Genomic DNA, 17,691 nt, shown 5'->3' with positions numbered 1-17,691 from the left:
ATACTATGAAAAATGAATGAGCTTAGTGCGGCTGAGGCTTAATGTGGCTGAATTGGAGTTTTGTGGCTGAGGCTTAAAGTGGCTGAGGCTTACAGTGGCTGAATGCGGCTGAGGCTTACAGTGGCTTATGTTTTCTTTAAGCCGCGCGGCTGCGACTAAGGCTGAGGCTTATTGGGTGGCTGAGGAAGCCGCGCGGCTGATTTTGAGGCTTCTCGTAAGCCGCGCGGCTGATGGTGGCTGAGGCTGAGGCTGCGGCTGCGGCTTCCGAACCCTGTTTTTTTTTGAAATTTCTACTATTAAATGTATCTACTAAATTTATGTATTTAATGATAAATAAAATCCTTTTACTTAAAATAAGTCATTTTATCATAAAATTATTTTATTTATGTTTTTTTGTTTATTATTAACCTAAAATATTCCCAAGACGTTTCAGGACTTGACAATTATAGAAGGACTCTGCAAGTTGCATTTAGTCTATTTTGTGATAATCAATATCAGCCGCATAATTTTAATTCATCCAAAGCCGGCTGTAGCTGAATTGACTAACAATCCGCAGCCAAACAACTCTTTACAAAAGGGCGGTTACAGAGCTCAGCCTTTAATAAGCAATAAAACGTTTAATACTCTTTCAAAATAAATGCCCTCTCTATTGTATTATTACCTTTAGCAGCTAAATGAAGAGCACTATCCCCAGCATCGTTCTGTAGGTTTACATCTGCATTATTATCAAGCAATAACTTCATACAGTTTGTACTCCCGCTCTCTCCTAAAAAACATCAATTCACATTTTAAAAAAAGAGTTTTAGTCCAAAAATTAAAATTCATCGTATTCATGATATATTCAACAAAGAGCATGAAACAAATCGCACATTTGTTTTTGCTATTTAAGAACACCTTGAAAGACTTTATTACTTTATTTAATAGGATTACATGTCGCCAACACCTACCTTTGTGAACACTACATGTTGCCAACATCAAAGGAGTTTGACCTTTGTGATCCTTTTCATTCACATCTTTCATATTTCCCTAGAATAAGTTTTGGTGAAGTCAAAACAATTTGTTGATTTTGAAGAAAAAATTATTAAATTAATATTTTTCTGATTGATTTTTTACCTGTTCTAGAAATAGTCTGATAACATTTTCTGATCTACTTTTAGCTGCCATATGTAAAGCTGTACCATCAGAAGGACTTTTTAATCTCATATCTGCTTTATGCTTTAACAACAAAGCACACATTTCTAAAATTCAAGATAGTATTTTTATAACAATCAATGGTTTTGGAATAGACTTAAAACAATCTTACGACAATTAACTGAATTAATTCTTCTTGTAATTTATGAAAATATTCTACATTTTTTTTTATTGTTGGAAAGCTACTTTCTATTATGGCTTTGCTTCAAAATTGATTAGCATCTCCTTAATAAGAAAACTCATGTATCTCATCGTCTTTAACCAATATGGGACTAATCTTATAATTTCTTATTCTACTATCCGCGGAAAACTGTCTATAATACTGTACATAAATCTCAAAGTTATAAATCTACCTGAATAACCAGAATCTGCGGCTATATGCAGCGCAGTTAACTTTGTCTTGTCATCCTTAAAGTTGTTGATTAAACTTGGATTCTCCTAAAAAATAGACTTTTAATCAAAAAACAATAGGGATAAATTGTCCAAAATTTTATATATTAAGCATTTTTATTAAACAATAAGTTAAATTAAGACGTTTAAAGTGATTTGGTACACAAAGTTAGATAAAAGGTGAATGAACTTGAATTTAAATTTTTTACTTTAACTAAAGTGCAATTATTGAAAAAACATAAAAGTTAGGTAACTCTAACTACAAATTTCATACCTTTTTGTTAAAAAGGCATACCTAATTGGAAGAAGGTACTTTTGCATGTAGAAATACTAAATGTATTTTTATTGATCGAAGTTAATAAATGGCTACCTCTAAAAGGAGCTCAGCTATTCTGATATTGTTATATTCGGCAGCAACATGAAGGGCAGTTTCAGAAACACCTGGAGGGACTGTGGTTACTTTGTGCTCTAACAAGAACCTCACTCCCAGTAGGTTTCCATTCCTAAAATATGATATTATTTAATTTTGTATTGGCCTAGATGTTCAATGAAATCACTAATGCATTCCACCAATCTTTTTAAACTAATCCAACAATATGTATTTGAATTATCTTTAAAGTATCCATTACATATTCAAAAGTCGAGTAACTCATCTTAACACACTTATTTAACATTTATTATCAAAACAAGGATATGAACACAAAAAATCAAGGTAAATACTAAATAGTCCAATTAATGAAATGGAATGAATAATTATACCTGACAGCTGCATGTAAGACAGAACCACCGTCTATGCTTAATCCTAAACATTTTAAATACTTGAAGAAAAATGAGAAAAATATTCTTACAGAATATAAAAAAGAATTCAAAGTAAAAATGTTAAATCCCGAAGGTGTATACAATTATTTCATGATCAATTCACATTAAAATAAAGTTCGTCAAGTATTTATTTTCCTGCATCAATATCAGCATGGTTGTTGACAAGCAGTTCCAGAATCTTTCTGCCCTGAACCTGGTCTTTAGCTGCAAGGCAACTGTGCAGGGGGGACACCTGAAAAAATTATTGTTTTATAAGATCTCCAAAACTCCCAATTCCTGAAAATTGTCTTTAGCTGCAAGACAGCTCCCAAGTTGAAATCCCTTAAGTATATTATATATTCATCAGAATCTCAGAGAATGTCCAACACCTTTAATTAATAAAAAAATTAAAATTAAATGAAATCATCCATGAACCAGAACAATTCTTTTTACTTCGATAATTTAATAATAATTATGGTAAAAATTCTTTTGTTGAAATTATTGAGCTTTGAGTTGGTACTTTTAAGTTTTTCAAGCTTTCTGGGGTTCAAAAAAAAAGACAGTCATTAAAATAGATTTTATTTTTAAAAGAAATTAACCTATTTGATTTTACTTACCTTTTTCATTGAGTCCCATTGATTTACTTCAGCTCCATTACTTAGTAATATCTTGCAACATTCCAAATCTCCTAATTGAAAATACATATTTAATACAATTTATTCAAATAAATAATTTTTTTACCGTAATTTTAATGTTTAGCACATTGTATTCCTATGCAATATTTTTGAATATAAAGATTTCTGTAAACAGTCATATCAGCAAACCTGAGAAAAAAAGTTAGAATCAAAGATGGGAATGCAGGATATGTCAATCGACGATAAATTGAACTACAACCCGAATAATAAAAAATACCCATTTTGTGTTTTGTTAGTAATAGTTTGGGGTATAGTCCTTTCCACGACATCCCTCCATAAGGGGCGATTCTTCGTATTTTTCACGGTAGCTTTTCTCCTATTTCTAGCCACTGCGGGGCCAATTACCTAACCCTGTGGGGCAATCACCTAACACAATATAACCTAACCTAACCTCAAATAACCTATAAAAAGCCATTTTAAAAATACGACGAATCGCCCATTATGGAGGGATGTCGTGGAAAGGACTATACCCAAAGTTTGTTCAGTGCTAGTTTGTACAACCCAATTAAATGTTGAGAAAATTCCCTAAAAATTTTGATACAACGAATGAAAAATATGTTTATGTAATTACCTATTTGGGGACCAATTTACATTACAATGACCCCTTTATTTTATTTTTAAATAACAAGGATGACAACATCCATAAGTAGCAAACGACATTAAAATCAGTGATCAATAACGGACAAGAGGATTTGAAGAGCAGATGTTTGTTCACCTTCACAAATTAAAAATAGATTTATTGGAAAAATTACAACATTATTGAAGCATGACTTATTGAAAGAATTATAGAAAATGTCCGCTACTGAAAATTGAGGGCCAATATATGATTTCAGTGTTTATTGCTTATCCTAAAAATAAAATTTCACAATTTCAGATAATTTTCCTTGTTAAACTAAATAGATAATAATTTACCTTTTGAGGCAGCGAAATGAAGCAAAGTTTCTTCAGAATCAATTTTAATAATTGTATTTATATCAGGAATTGTTAGGCTTTGAATAACTCTGTCCAAAAAATCACTTTTTGCCAGGTCTATACATTTAAACAAAATATCTCTTGGTTCTGACACTTTCTTCTCTAATAAATTCCTGAAAAAATATGAATATTCAACAAATATGTTTTACAGGGTTATGACATTGGACAAAAAATAATCTTTTTTTTTACAAATTTATATATGTTAAATTCTAACTTTGGTTGATGAAAATAGTAAAATTTTGACCTTGACTTAAAGGGAGTGTGAACGTAAAAATTTCTCATCTGATTATCAAATCTTAACATTTACTAAGCACATTTCACTACACTGATCAACCAAAAATGTCCTATTCACAAAAATATCCAGAAATAATGCCTTGATTTTATGGTATTTTGAGAGGGAAAAAGGAAAAAACAGGGAAAATCTGAACGTTTTTGTTTCTTATAATGTTTGTAGGGATATTTAACTTGTCATATATAGTTGAAACAATTTACTTACTGTTAAGGATTTATTTTATGCTATAAAATTGCCAATTCGTTTTTTTATAACGTAGTAATTAGGTAATAAAGACATATTTTAAATTCGTATTATTGACAAAAAAAATACCTCACTGTCTACAAAGGGTTGAATCTCATAGGTTATATAAAATAATAATATCCTTTTTTATTGTGTTGAACAATAAATAACCCACTTTGGAGAATTAGTTTACACTTTTATCAGACTGTTTATAAAGAAATATTGCGTCTTTATTATTTACAAATTTGTAATTAAAGGTGGGCGAGAGATGGGCCATTTAAAGTTAATTGGATACTAATAAAAAACCTGTTTCTGGCTTTGTTATTGTATTTGGTTTTCAATAAAACAAGGATGACAACATCCATAAAAGCGAAGCACTTAAACAGTAGGACAAACGGACATTAACACTTATATAGTGTCAGAACTGAATAATCATAATATAAATGTATAAGAGTCAAAGCAAAATTGTAAGTAAAATGTGTTGAAAAACTGCTTGATTCAGGATAATGTTTATGGACATACTTACATTTCTAGGACTTTATTATAGAGTTGCTTCGCTTATTACATTATACTTTGTTGTCCCAGGAATCAATATACCAAAAATCAGATCAATCGGATGATTAGATCACATAAAAATTTGTTGTTAAAAAAGTAAAAAAAATCAACATGTTTAAAATGGACGTACGGACATTTTGGTGATGATTATAGAGTTGCTACGCTTTCTAAATCGTACCTAACTATTAAAGGAATCACCATGCAAAATTTGAAATCGATAGGACAATTCTAATATGCCTAAATTAACGAAAAAAGCTATCCGTTACGGACGGACGTACGGACCGACCCTAATTATAGAAAAGCTTCGCTTTTAAAAATATTGCTTATTTTATCAATTTCTAAGTAACTATAGATTGGATTAAAGCAAGGATTATGTTAAAAGCCAGCTTAACTGTTAGGAAAAATCTAGAACTATGTGAAAAAGTTTATTTTTAGCTATAATGGGAGAAAAAAGCAATTTAATGCACATTTTATATAATACGGAAAATTTCTTCCTTTCCCCGTACCTTATAAAAATCGTCGGAAAAAGCCGTTTTTTAAGCAAACAAAAGCGCGTTTTGCTCTATCTGTGAGATATTATGAATGAGATAATGTTGAGATTTGATATTAAGATGAGAAAAATTTACGTTCACAGTCCCTTTAAAAAAATATTGGAGTTTAGTTATTAATAAAAGCAAATTAAAACAAACATAGAAAGTAAAAACAATTATTTCCAGAAATGATATGCATATAAAATTTTTAGATAAATACTTTCTTTGTTGTAAAATTCTATAAAAAAAATATTTTATAACTATAGGTATTTTATTTTATATTTTGCCCAAAATCAAACTTAGATTAATTTAATTTATGATCTGATATTACAGGTTTTTTTTTAACCTTCTGATCTTATTTAATGTATTGAAAATAAGAAGAATTACTATTATTATCGATTATTTGTTGCTCACTAGCTTGGTTAAAGTTCCACTAAGACTAGAACTTTCTAAAAATTGTAATTCACAAATCAAGTTTGAACATGTTTAAAGTTTAGTATTTCTAGCCTTCAACACCTTATATATTATCTTTATAACCAACAATAATGCCTAAGGGTGTAAGTCTGTGAATATATAAGAAACATAAGAAAATTTCACGATTTTAAAATTAAAAAAAAGGTGAAAGTATTATGGAGCAAAAAACAGAAAACAGTAATCAACAGTTATACATTAAGAGATATAAGTTTTCCGGAATTTTAATGTAGGGAGTAGATTTGAAATCTGCATCAAATTTTAAGGATTTTTTAAAAAATTCGTTTTTTTGTAAAATTCTTTATCTAAAAGCGAAAATACATTTTAAGTTAATTAATTTTGACCAATAGGATAGGTGGATTTTAAACTACCTGCGCTCTAATTGGTTGAATGATGTACGACATCCAATCAGAGCGCAGATTTTTTAAATCTACCAATCACAGATGCCAAAATTAATTAACTTAATTTGTATTTCCGCTTTTAGATAAAGAATTTTACAAAAAACGAATGTTATAAAAAATTCTTAAAATTTGATGCAGATTTCAAATCTACTCCCTACATTACAATTCCGGAAAACTTATATCTCTTATTATACATAGCAAATATTAATATACATTTAGTACAATAAACCATTCTTAATGGAAAAAGCATTAAAATGATCTCTATTCTCAAATCCTAACAAGGATGTCAAAATCCCTAACAAGGTGTGGGATATTTATTTATCGCATTGTATAATAGACAACTTTCCGCGGATATTGAAATTGGAAATTGTAAGGTATTAATTTTAAGATTTTTATTTTAATATTCGTGGAAAATTGTCTATAATACGATGATGTAAATTAATTTTTATTGTGGCTGAAACCCGGTTCTAATCGCGCGGAAATTTCAAGCCATACTGGAAAATATTAAACCTAATTTACCTTATGGCATCAAAATTTTCACTTTCCACGGCCTGTATCATTTCAGGTAGGGTTTGTTGGGTCAGGGAGTTGTAAACTCGAAATATTCCATCAATTATATGTACTGTACTGTTGAAACTAAAAAAACAAAACATATAAAGTTTTTGTTTCAAATATATTCTTTTTATAAAAAAAAATGTAAAATGCTAGTCAAAAGGTAAAACCAAGAAGCCAAATAATTCGAAAAATAGTTTGGGTTCTAATATATTCAAGAGAATAGCAAAAAATTTAATGTAATTTGCTTGAAAAAAATGAAACTGCTAATTTTTTATTTATTTTAGACTCTGAATTACTAAGCCTAACACGCTAAAATGTAAATGTAAAAATGTTTGATTTGGCGGCTGATTAGGGCCATCCGCTACTAAATGTAATTAAGAAACAAGCTAAGAAAATTTTTTTTTCTATCCTAATACTTTACCTTATAGATCTAGTCCCCTTTGTATAATTATTTTCTCTAATACTTTCCAGCATTTGTAGTTCACTATTTTGTTCCGAGGCTTTCCGAACTTTAGTTTTGAACTAAACAAAAAAATTATTGCAACAATATTTTTTAGCCGAGAGGGAGTGGTCAGTGGGCAGTTTATAATACTAGTCCCAAAAGTTTAATCTTGTCGTTTTTTTATTTGTTAGCTTAGCAACTTTGGGAACTTTTATTAAATTATGATTGATTCATTCATTAATTTGAACGTCCAAAAGTTTCAACCACTTTTTGTAATTTACAGATCGGGTTATTTTGTTGTATCATCGTTAGAAATACACATAGATTTATCGGCCATTGTGTTCAGATCTCTGATTTTTGGTAAAATTGCATTAAATCTTGCCAAGAGTGAGCACACTTATTAAATTTAACCAACCAATGATTTTTTTATCCAATCTTAACCAGACAAATGCTATCTAGCTAAAAAAGATGCGTAGATTTCATTTCTGGCAACCAGAAAATCCGCAGAAATCGAATTAACAAGTTCCAAAAAAGTTTCATTAAAAAAAACCTTACACCAAAAATAACAAACAATAATTATAACGACGACTTAGTTTCTTTTTCCTGTTTAATACGAATATTGAAACTAATTTTCAGGCATGCATGTTTGTTGGTATTGTACTTTTTTTAGAAACCAAAATACAGACATATTTAAAACTATGAAATTGTATATTAGTTACTAGAAAGATTATATTTTTTTTCTTGCTTTAAAACAACTTTTTGTACATAAAAACCCGTAATGTCTTCATTATTGACACAAACATGCATGCTGTATAGTTTTAAAAAATGTAGTCAAATAAAATACCTGATTAGAATACAAAGCAAGAAATAAAGGTTATCAACTCCCTATGAGCTTTTTGTGTTAAATAGAATTATTAATAAGAATAAAAGAGTTTAAAAAAATAGTAAAATAACAAAATGTTAGGTGAATTGTTAATATTAAATCAATCAAAAAATGTTTTACATTCTTATAATTAATTTCAATAAAACATAAATATGCTCAACAAAGGTTATTTATAATTATGAATTCTACCAGACTAAAATATAAAAGGGGAAATAGTTTATGAAGACGACACAAAATGATTTTAAAAATTACTTATTTTTTTCTTTTTTTTTAATCTTTAACAATTTTAATGTTTTTATTATGTAGATATATAAAGTATTATTCAAACTTAAAGGATTTAATCTTTTTCTTTGTAATTTATATGTCTAAACAGTGTAAAAATGAAGTTTTTAATTACGAATTTTCAAATCATTAGATTTTAATACAGTTTATTATAGAAATAAAGAATAATTTTAACAAAAAAAAATTGCCACAAAAAGGCTTACTGTATTATTAATCTGACCTAATTGTATAATTGCATTCATTTTGTTTATTTACCTTGAAAAATGAGTGTTTAAGTGCTGCATTGGTTAAAATCAAACCTAAAAGTGCTCCTTATTCAGTGACAGAGTGAAAAAATATATACCTTGTTTTATAGTTTTTGATCTCTTTTTTTTATATATTTTCATCTGATATGTATATCAAAATTTAAAAGTATCTATTTCATTAGATATTCATACTTTGCTAAAACGTCTTGGTTACTTTTTGCACTATATTTGCTCTAAAAAGGATTCTTTATCTGACTTTCACATTTAAAATGAAAGATTTTATGCCAATTATTGTGTTGACTGTAGAAAAAAATAATTATTTTGTTTATATGCAATTTTCTATAATAAAATGTGAGAAATGCCTTTTTTCACATGTAGGGCGAAAAAAGTAACACTGAAAATATTTTTTATGTCTTAAGCATGTCCTAAACTCATAGATAATAAACTTTCATAAAAGATTTATTTCAGAATATGTCATTTAGGGCATAAAATTAATTTTGCAAATTAACATTGCAAATGTTTGCCAATAACTTTTAAAAATGATTTCTGCGGATTTTCTAATTTACATGGGTGTTTTCTACACATTTTCCCCTTTCCAAAAATACCTTTCTCGTTAAGATTGGCTTCAAGAAAGTATTTACTTTCCAAAAATGATATGTGTGAGTAAATGGTTCTAGTCAGAACTTTACAGTGATTTTTTAAGAAGCTACTTATTGAATAATGGCAAGAAAATATTCACATGTGGCCATTTTAAATCAAAGAGAAGATTCGTTGCTAAAAAAACCAAAATACTCACAATGAAATAATTAGTTAATATGAACATTTCACTTCAGTGGTTTGGGGTAAAATGATAAGTTTTAACATAAGTGATTTAAGCCAATTTAAATTTTCCTTGGTGTTTTTTCAAACCAACACAAAGCACGCAATTTTAAATAAATATTGGAGAACTTATCACATATAAGTACATCTTAAGCGTTGCTATTTCAAAACTAACTTAATCTGTCCGTTCCACTATGGTGGAAATAGTATTTGCTCGGCTGATCTTAAAGATAGATGGTTGAATATTTATTATGAGATTTTCATGGCTTTTTAAAAACTGTTTTAAAGATTCCTTTACCTTGGAACATCTACTGTATAACCTTTACCTTTAGGTTTTATTCTTTGCACAAATTAAAAACTTCTTGCAAATTTGCAAAGACAGGTTCAAATTGAATTAATAAATTAATTTTTTTCTATGTTAATTAATTGGGTTAAGTTAAGCTGACGGATTTTTTCAATTTGAGATTGAATTAATAATGATTCAGTCAAAAATATTTCAAACAACTGCTAAGAATGTAAAAAATGGATTCTTTTGCGAATATTATGGATTACCATTTGCTTAAAGAAATCGTATTGCTATACTAGCTCAAATACCTTTAAGTATTTCCTGAAGCTATAAAGAAATGCAGAAATAACTAGATAATCCTTAAAGGGAATGATAATATATGGTTATCGATAATAAGAAATAAACGTCTGGGGGGTATAAACATATAAAATATGCGATGCATTTAGATTCGTCTGTTTTTCAGCTTCACTTTTATGGATAATTTCATCCTTGCTGGTTATAATTTGTTTTTAAAATCTATATATATCTAAAATATGAAGAGTTTAACTAGAGGATAGAAAAACATCGTAGATAGTTATTCCCAAGAAAATTAGAAACAAAAAAACATAAAAGAATAGTTATTTCTCGCATCGTATTATAAACAGCTTTCCGCGTACATTTTTATATTCGTAGAAAGCTGGATATAATACGATGCTAGACATAGTTTTTTCGTATGAATGAGAACCGGTTCCTATCAACCGGATTCGAATAAATACGAGAAAAGAAATTAGAACATTTTTTCACAATTACCTTCTTATCACAGAATTAATAAATAAATTTATTAGGTACTTTTACAAAATTTGTCAAACTTATCATGATTAAATGTTCAGTATCTAAACTCACGACTTTTTTTGTAATTCACTGTTTAATTATTCTATAAGAATTGTCTCATTTAATATATAGTGGTATAGCGTAATCATAAAACATTGGAATATGATTTATAGTTTCACAAACTATTGATACACATTTCTATAAGCATATTCACTGACTAATGTAAATTTAATTTTTAAGATAGAATAAGAATGGAGGAAAAGGGAGAGAGAAACGAAAGCCATCGGAGCATTTAAATCTTACTCTTGGCATAGAGGGTATGTGCAAGAGAGAGAGAGAGAGAGAGAGAGAGAGAGAGAGAGAAAGTGAGAGAGATATTGCTGAGAGGGAGAGTTAGTGAGTATATGAAAAGGGGAAGCCTAATAGTAGAAGATAGGGTAGTAAATTGTGCTGGAAAAATTTCTTGAAAAAGGGAGGAGAGAACATAAGCTTAGTTTTTATATAGTAAACATGTGAAGGTATTTCCCTGCCTTCAGGGACAAGGGAATAGTTAATGTGTATTTAATCCAATTTAAGATATGATTTAATTCTTCCATTGATAATAAATGTATTGATGATTGAACAAGGATTACAACATCCATAAGTAGCGAAGCAACTTTAGTAAGAACAGCCAAGCAAATGAAAGGAAAAAGAAAACATAACGGACTGGCAGACAGACAGACCGACATAAAAGTAAAGGGAAGTTAAATCAATTTTACATCTCTTTATTTCAGCCAATTTTACAATAAATCTATGGCAATTAATCATTGTTCCAACCTTCAAATAATATGTTGGAATTATTTATATAATGTGTTTACAATTCCTTTTTTTAAGGCTTGATTTTTGAGAATATTGTTAACTTTGTTTTTATTGATGTTGTGTCATTTGCATGCACTTTCTTCCTGAATTCCTTGCCTGGGAGAATTTTGGATGAAGGAAGATCTCGATCTCAGATATTAAGGATCTTTTCAAACCCGTTTACCCCTCCCCTATTTTCATTGTACATGAACCAGAAATTTCTGGATACACCCCTTCAAAGTTCTTTAAATATGTTGCTACAGTTCAACAAATTTAAATTGTAAATTGCCGTTACTAATTTATTGTTAATTACTACCTTATATAACTATTAAATATGTAACAACGTACAGCCAGAAGTAAATAAAAACAAAAAACTATACTACTTTATATAAATGGATAAGGATAATAGTAATTTTCGATTAGTATTATAGATAGCTTCTCTAAGCCCCGGGCTAACAAAACTGGTAGGTATTAATTTTATGATTTTTATTATAAAATTCGCGAAAATTGTCTATAATACGATGCTATACATGACTTTTCAGTATTGTTGAGAACTGGTTCCAATCCAGGGGATCTTAATCGGTTCTGAAGCCATACTGGAAATTTTTAGTAGGATAAAAGTTATGCTTGAAATTTGTTTTATTAGCTATTATTATAAAAAAAAATTTCATTTTTAAAAAACGTCATTTGCGTCATCTTTGCGTAATTTCTATTTTCAGATATTTTAGAGAAGCTATCGAATTTTGATTTAATTGTACGCCAATAAGTGTAAATACATTCACACAACAAAAAAATATGCAATAGCTAAAAAACAAAAATAGATTGATCAAAAATAATATCTGAGAATAAAAATTTAAATGACAAATATTATAAAAAAATTACAGCCAAGCCTATTTCGACTAGGTATTTCATGTCGCTTAAAATATATGTAGGGCTTTGTTACCCTTTTTATGTTAAATCTTTGTTGATATCGACAACAATGAAGGAACACCAAAATAATATGAGGGTATCACGCATTGACGTCATCAAGTATAAGCTGGTTTTCACAAAAAATATCTAATTTTGATTTATAAACATATAACCATTAGCTAATCACCAAATAGATACTTTTTTGTTGTTTGTTTGTGACTTTTCGGAGCGAAGCTAGTTTACAATTAGCTTTTTCCCTTTTTTTCAACCTACAGTACATTGAAAACCTGAAAATTTTGTCTGACTAATATCAGGAACGACGTCCAAGGGGGGGGGGGAGGGGTGACTATCAACCCCTCCCAAATAAAAGCTTGGATGTCCTTGACTGATATATGTAAATTTAACATATAATCTCCCTTTATATTTTTTTAATAAAAAAATGAAAATTTATTTATAACTTTCAGAATATAGTTTAAAATCTCAAGATAAACATGATTCTCTATGACAGTTCTTAAGATTCTTTTGAACTACTATGTACATAAAAATAAACACCAATAACCTTCAAATATTATGCCTTATTTAATTAAAACAAAAAGACAGTAAAAAGTTTGTAACTGTCCAGTAATAAAATCTTAAACAAAAATTAACAAGATACAAGAATGAAAACATCCATAGATATTAAAAAGTAAAATTGATAATATTTAAAATATAACTTCTAAGTGCATGTTCCTTACGATGGCCTCTCATCGGTATGAGCGATAGTCCTCTAAAGGTGTTAGGAGAATTTGGGGGAGGGTGGGCTAGAAGGGTTGTGGTTTATTTCAGAAAAGTTGTCACAATTTCACCCAAAATAGATATAAACCTTTTGATAAGAGGATAAGTTAGCATAGATAAATTTGTACCAAGAGATATTCAAGTTTTTACACGTTACCATTTGGGAATATGAACCATAAGATCTAAAGTATAGAAACAATTTGCTTCAATTTAAAAAAAAGTCATGCCCTCTGATTTTGTTGAAGAAATACAAAGATTGAAGTGAAACTATCTTTTTTCTTCTTATGCTGAATATACTTAAATCAATTAAATATATGTTCATTCATTCTAACTGAAATTTATAAAAAGTAACTTCTCCTATACACAATAATAATGAATTAGCCTTTACGGGTTCTGGTAATTTTCCATCATACTGTTTTAAAATATTTACACTTTAGATTTTCTGTAGTGATTTATGCCAATCCTAATTTGTACTAATGATGACTTTTGACATGTAGTAAACACAAATAAGGTACTTAAAAGCAAATCTAAGTGACCAATGCTTGTTTAATTTTTATGAACTAAATTTAAGTAATCTAATCTGAAACTTATTGTTATAACCAACATAAAAGGGTTAATTTCAACAGTCTGATTTGTTTTTAAAGTTGACCATAGCCTATGTTTTCATTAAAAGGACTGACTATTTGAAATTTCTAGCAATTTTGTATTGTATGTATACGTTGATGGCTCTTGTTAAATTGTTATGCTTCCCTGATTATATTATATTCATGCTCACATTCAAATTAGCAAAGAAAAGAAAAAAGTTTTCAAAAAGTAAATTGCAGAAATTAGCTGTAATAAAAAGATTCAATTAAATAGATTGATGTTAGTCCGCCTGTCTGTCCATAAGACCAATATTATTCTATTTTTCAGAAAATTGTCTCCATATTTCCTAGTTTTAGGCTACTTTTTTATGTTGGGTAATTTTTTTTTTGAATATATGTCCATGTCTAATTTCTTTGAAACATGTTAACATCTTAGGCATTTAGAAAGAAAAGATTTAATTTTGAAATAATTTCAAATATTTTATTTTGTTTTCATATATTATCATTATTTACAAAATACATAGTAGAAAACTATGATGAACAAAAAGTCTTTTCAGTTTTCTCATAAAAAAATAATGTTGTATTTAAGTAATCAAAGTTTTAAGCTTTTTTTCTTGAAACATTTAGCTACTCATTAACTTTTTATTAAGTAAGTTTGATATTTGATTATAGGTATAAAATAAGAGTTTACTGTAGCAATGACGTTCAAGATATTTTTGACTTTTGTGCTTCAACAAATCCCATCCACATCTGCTAATTCACAATATGAAACACTCCCTCTCTGTGAGCGTGAATGTCCTTGTTGATTTTTAATACAAAACTTTGTTAAAATATTTTATTATCTTACTGTTAATTGAATTAGTGGCTGTTAGTGGCTGGTTTTATTGACTTTTCATAAAATTTTAATAAAAACTAATAACATTCAAATTCTTTGTATCTACAAACACAAGGTAAGACATTCATTTTTTTCCCTCGCATGTCGTGTTCTATAAACCTAAGCATAACCTAAACTACCCACACCTGTGTCTAACATACTAATTTTACGTTGTTCTTGGACGAAATATAAATATTCTCGTATTGCAGTAAGCGACATTTTCACTAAGTAGAACAATTTAAACCTAGCAAATACAAAATTAATTTTTAGAATCAACAAGTAATTTTTCATATTGTAGATTTCTTTATCGTTAAAGCCCAGAATAAATTGAAACCCAGCTGTAGATAAGATTTATTAACAAATAGAAACATCTTACTCACCAAGTCATTTTCTGTTTTGTGCCTGATAGGCATTGGCTTTGCATTAGAATAATTCTTTCTGGTGGTAATAACTGGGCCATCCTTCACAGGAGCAGAGGCTTCACCAGGGTTGAAGGACTGGTGATTCATAGTCGCGGCTTCTTGTCCTGTCAAAATAAAATGTATAAAAGTAACATGATGACTATGAGGTTGTGAGTGTATTTGTCTGCTTTTGTGTACTGAAATCTCGCCAACTTCTGAACTGATATAGTTCTCTTTACAAAGTAATAGGTCTTATATAGGCTTATTACTATTTTTGGGGAGGGTATCACAACACAACCCTCCCAAGAGACAAATCTACCTGTGTAGACAGCATCCATTACTTTAGGGTTATAAGAGCAATATCACATAAAATTTAAAACACTTACATGTAGTTTTACCAAAGACTTACTTCATTTTAATAGATTGAGAAGCAAAAAGCAAATCTGACATTATTATTTTACCTCTGGAAGCTAATTGGTCCCCAGAAAAAGATAAATTTTCCGAGCCTGACAACCTTCTGGGACTTTCTACATTTTCTGGTACGGGCCAAATGAATCTACCATCCCCAGGAGTCTAATTAAGATAAAACATTTTCCAGTATGGCTTCGAAACCGATAATATAAAAGCCACACTGAAAAATCATGTATTGTATCGTATTATATTCAGTTTTCTACGAATATAAAAATGTACATTCATAATATTAAAAACAGTTTTATTGGCGGGTAAGCTGTTTATAATACGATGCGTTAACTATTTTAATTAGCAACAATATATGATAATGGATATAGAATACGTGGATATTATTACGGGTGAATTTTTTTATCATTTTAGGTTGCTAATATAGTTCTCATATATTGATCAATACATTCACTTAGTGTTAGGGTAGGTATGGGGTAAAGTCATACGTGGGCGGATGAGAGGTATCGTTATATTATCCAGCTGGGAGAATTAGGGTATGTGAGAATCTTTCACAATATCCATATCAAGTATTCTACAGTGTGTTTTTTTATGAGAACTTTTATGAAAGCAATTTTACCCCACTTATAGTTATCAGAATTTAATGATTAATGGCTTATTTTCTTCGTTTTTTAAGGCAATTAATAGAACAACAAAAAATATTTCAGTTTTTAATTAAAAAAAAAAGTAAAATCTAAATTTCAAAACTTAAAAAAAACACACTGTATATCCATTAATATGATACTTTCAATAGTAGCGAAGCTTGTTTTTTAAATTTTAGTTAATCATTGGAGAAAAATAAAAGGAGAAGATAAAATTGCTTTCATCAACTTATCTATAATACAAAGTAGAACGATGTCTGTCTGTCCGTCTGACCGTCTGTCCGTCCGTCTGTCTGTCTGTCCCTTAAGATCTCGGTAACCACTGAACCGATCGGATTCTACTCTTCAGGGTATCTACCTATTGGTCCTGTGGTGGTTTTAAGCTATTTTCTCGGGGGGTGGGACACCCCCAACCCCCCCAAAAACCAAAAAATCCCCCCCCATTTTTTTTTTTTTTTTTTTTTTTTTTTTTTTTGAAGGAGTTTCCATGGTCCTTTATGGTCTCTCGCAATAATTTTTTTTATCACCTCTTGGGCAAAGCCCCTAGAGGCTAGGGGCGAAGCCGCTAGTTATTTAACATTGTATTAACATGAATTTTTTATTAACCTTATTATCTTTCTGTCCTGTTTTATTTGGAGTACTGGTCTGTATAGGTTGAAGGTCGTTATCATTCAGGTTGGACATTTTCAAGGATTTCTATCCTTAAACATCAATTATTTTCACATTTATGAAAAATAAAAATATATGATATAAAAAAGTTTCACTTTCCTTTATTATATGAATATCGTTTATCATTTAAAATCTTTAGAATTTTGATTGCTTAGACGATTAGGCAATTTTAGATAAGTCTTAAAAATGTTAGTATGTCCTTATTAAGCATCCTGTATTGAAGCAATTTAGCAACATATTTACATCGAAGTTTGTTCTAAAAAATATTCAAATGCTGACCTTGTATAAAAGGAGTGATAATATTCGTCTCACTAAAACAAATATTTCAATATGAATCCGAAAACGATTAGTATCCGGTGGATTAGAACCGGTTTATCAGCCATACTGATAAATTATGCCACGCATCGAATTATATTCAGTTTTCTACGAATATAAAAATGTGCAATCATAAGATTAAAACCAGTTTTTTAGCCCGTGCCTTCAGCATCTCGGGGATAAAAAATGGCTTTAATCTTTTAATTGTACATTTTATATCCGCGGAAAAATGACTAAAATACGATGCGATAAATAACTATTCTCCGATTTTTTTTTATTTTAATAAAGGTTTCAATCACATCATTTTATAAAATTGAAATAATGTAATCACTAAGAATTGACAAACAAAACATTCAACTAATTGTTTTCTAATAATGAATTCTAAATGCAATTAAAATTTGATGACTCAAGCAAAAAATACTGCAATCAGA

At 29.1% G+C, this 17,691-nt stretch overlaps 1 protein-coding gene across 2 annotated transcripts in view; it reads right to left on the bottom strand.

Annotated features, from left to right (window-relative positions):
• Window positions 1–17,028, bottom strand: part of LOC145313506 (transient receptor potential channel pyrexia-like) — a 30,034-nt gene extending 13,006 nt beyond the window's left edge. Inside the window, exons 1-14 of one of the 2 annotated variants that reach the window (XM_080152944.1) lie at window positions 16,883–17,028; window positions 15,680–15,791; window positions 15,198–15,343; window positions 7,494–7,594; window positions 7,037–7,153; window positions 3,987–4,159; window positions 2,997–3,067; window positions 2,538–2,632; window positions 2,341–2,385; window positions 1,952–2,084; window positions 1,545–1,629; window positions 1,114–1,238; window positions 948–1,026; window positions 662–766 (exon numbers count right to left, since the gene is read on the bottom strand). In XM_080152944.1, coding sequence (XP_080009070.1) covers window positions 662–766; window positions 948–1,026; window positions 1,114–1,238; window positions 1,545–1,629; window positions 1,952–2,084; window positions 2,341–2,385; window positions 2,538–2,632; window positions 2,997–3,067; window positions 3,987–4,159; window positions 7,037–7,153; window positions 7,494–7,594; window positions 15,198–15,343; window positions 15,680–15,791; window positions 16,883–16,960 — 1,465 coding nt within the window. In that variant the 5' untranslated portion in view covers window positions 16,961–17,028. Of the gene's footprint in view, window positions 1–661; window positions 767–947; window positions 1,027–1,113; window positions 1,239–1,544; window positions 1,630–1,951; window positions 2,085–2,340; window positions 2,386–2,537; window positions 2,633–2,996; window positions 3,068–3,986; window positions 4,160–7,036; window positions 7,154–7,493; window positions 7,595–10,818; window positions 11,009–15,197; window positions 15,344–15,679; window positions 15,792–16,882 lie in introns of those variants that run through there. The other variant, XM_080152945.1, reaches the window with a different exon arrangement.
• Window positions 17,029–17,691: the final 663 nt, after the last annotated feature.

This window comes from Acartia tonsa, chromosome 3, assembly GCF_053477335.1.
Source record: "Acartia tonsa isolate MP-2025a chromosome 3, ASM5347733v1, whole genome shotgun sequence".
Taxonomy (NCBI): Eukaryota; Metazoa; Arthropoda; class Copepoda; order Calanoida; family Acartiidae; genus Acartia; species Acartia tonsa.
Note: the sequence above shows the minus strand (reverse complement) of the source record. Positions and strands in the feature narration are given on the sequence as shown.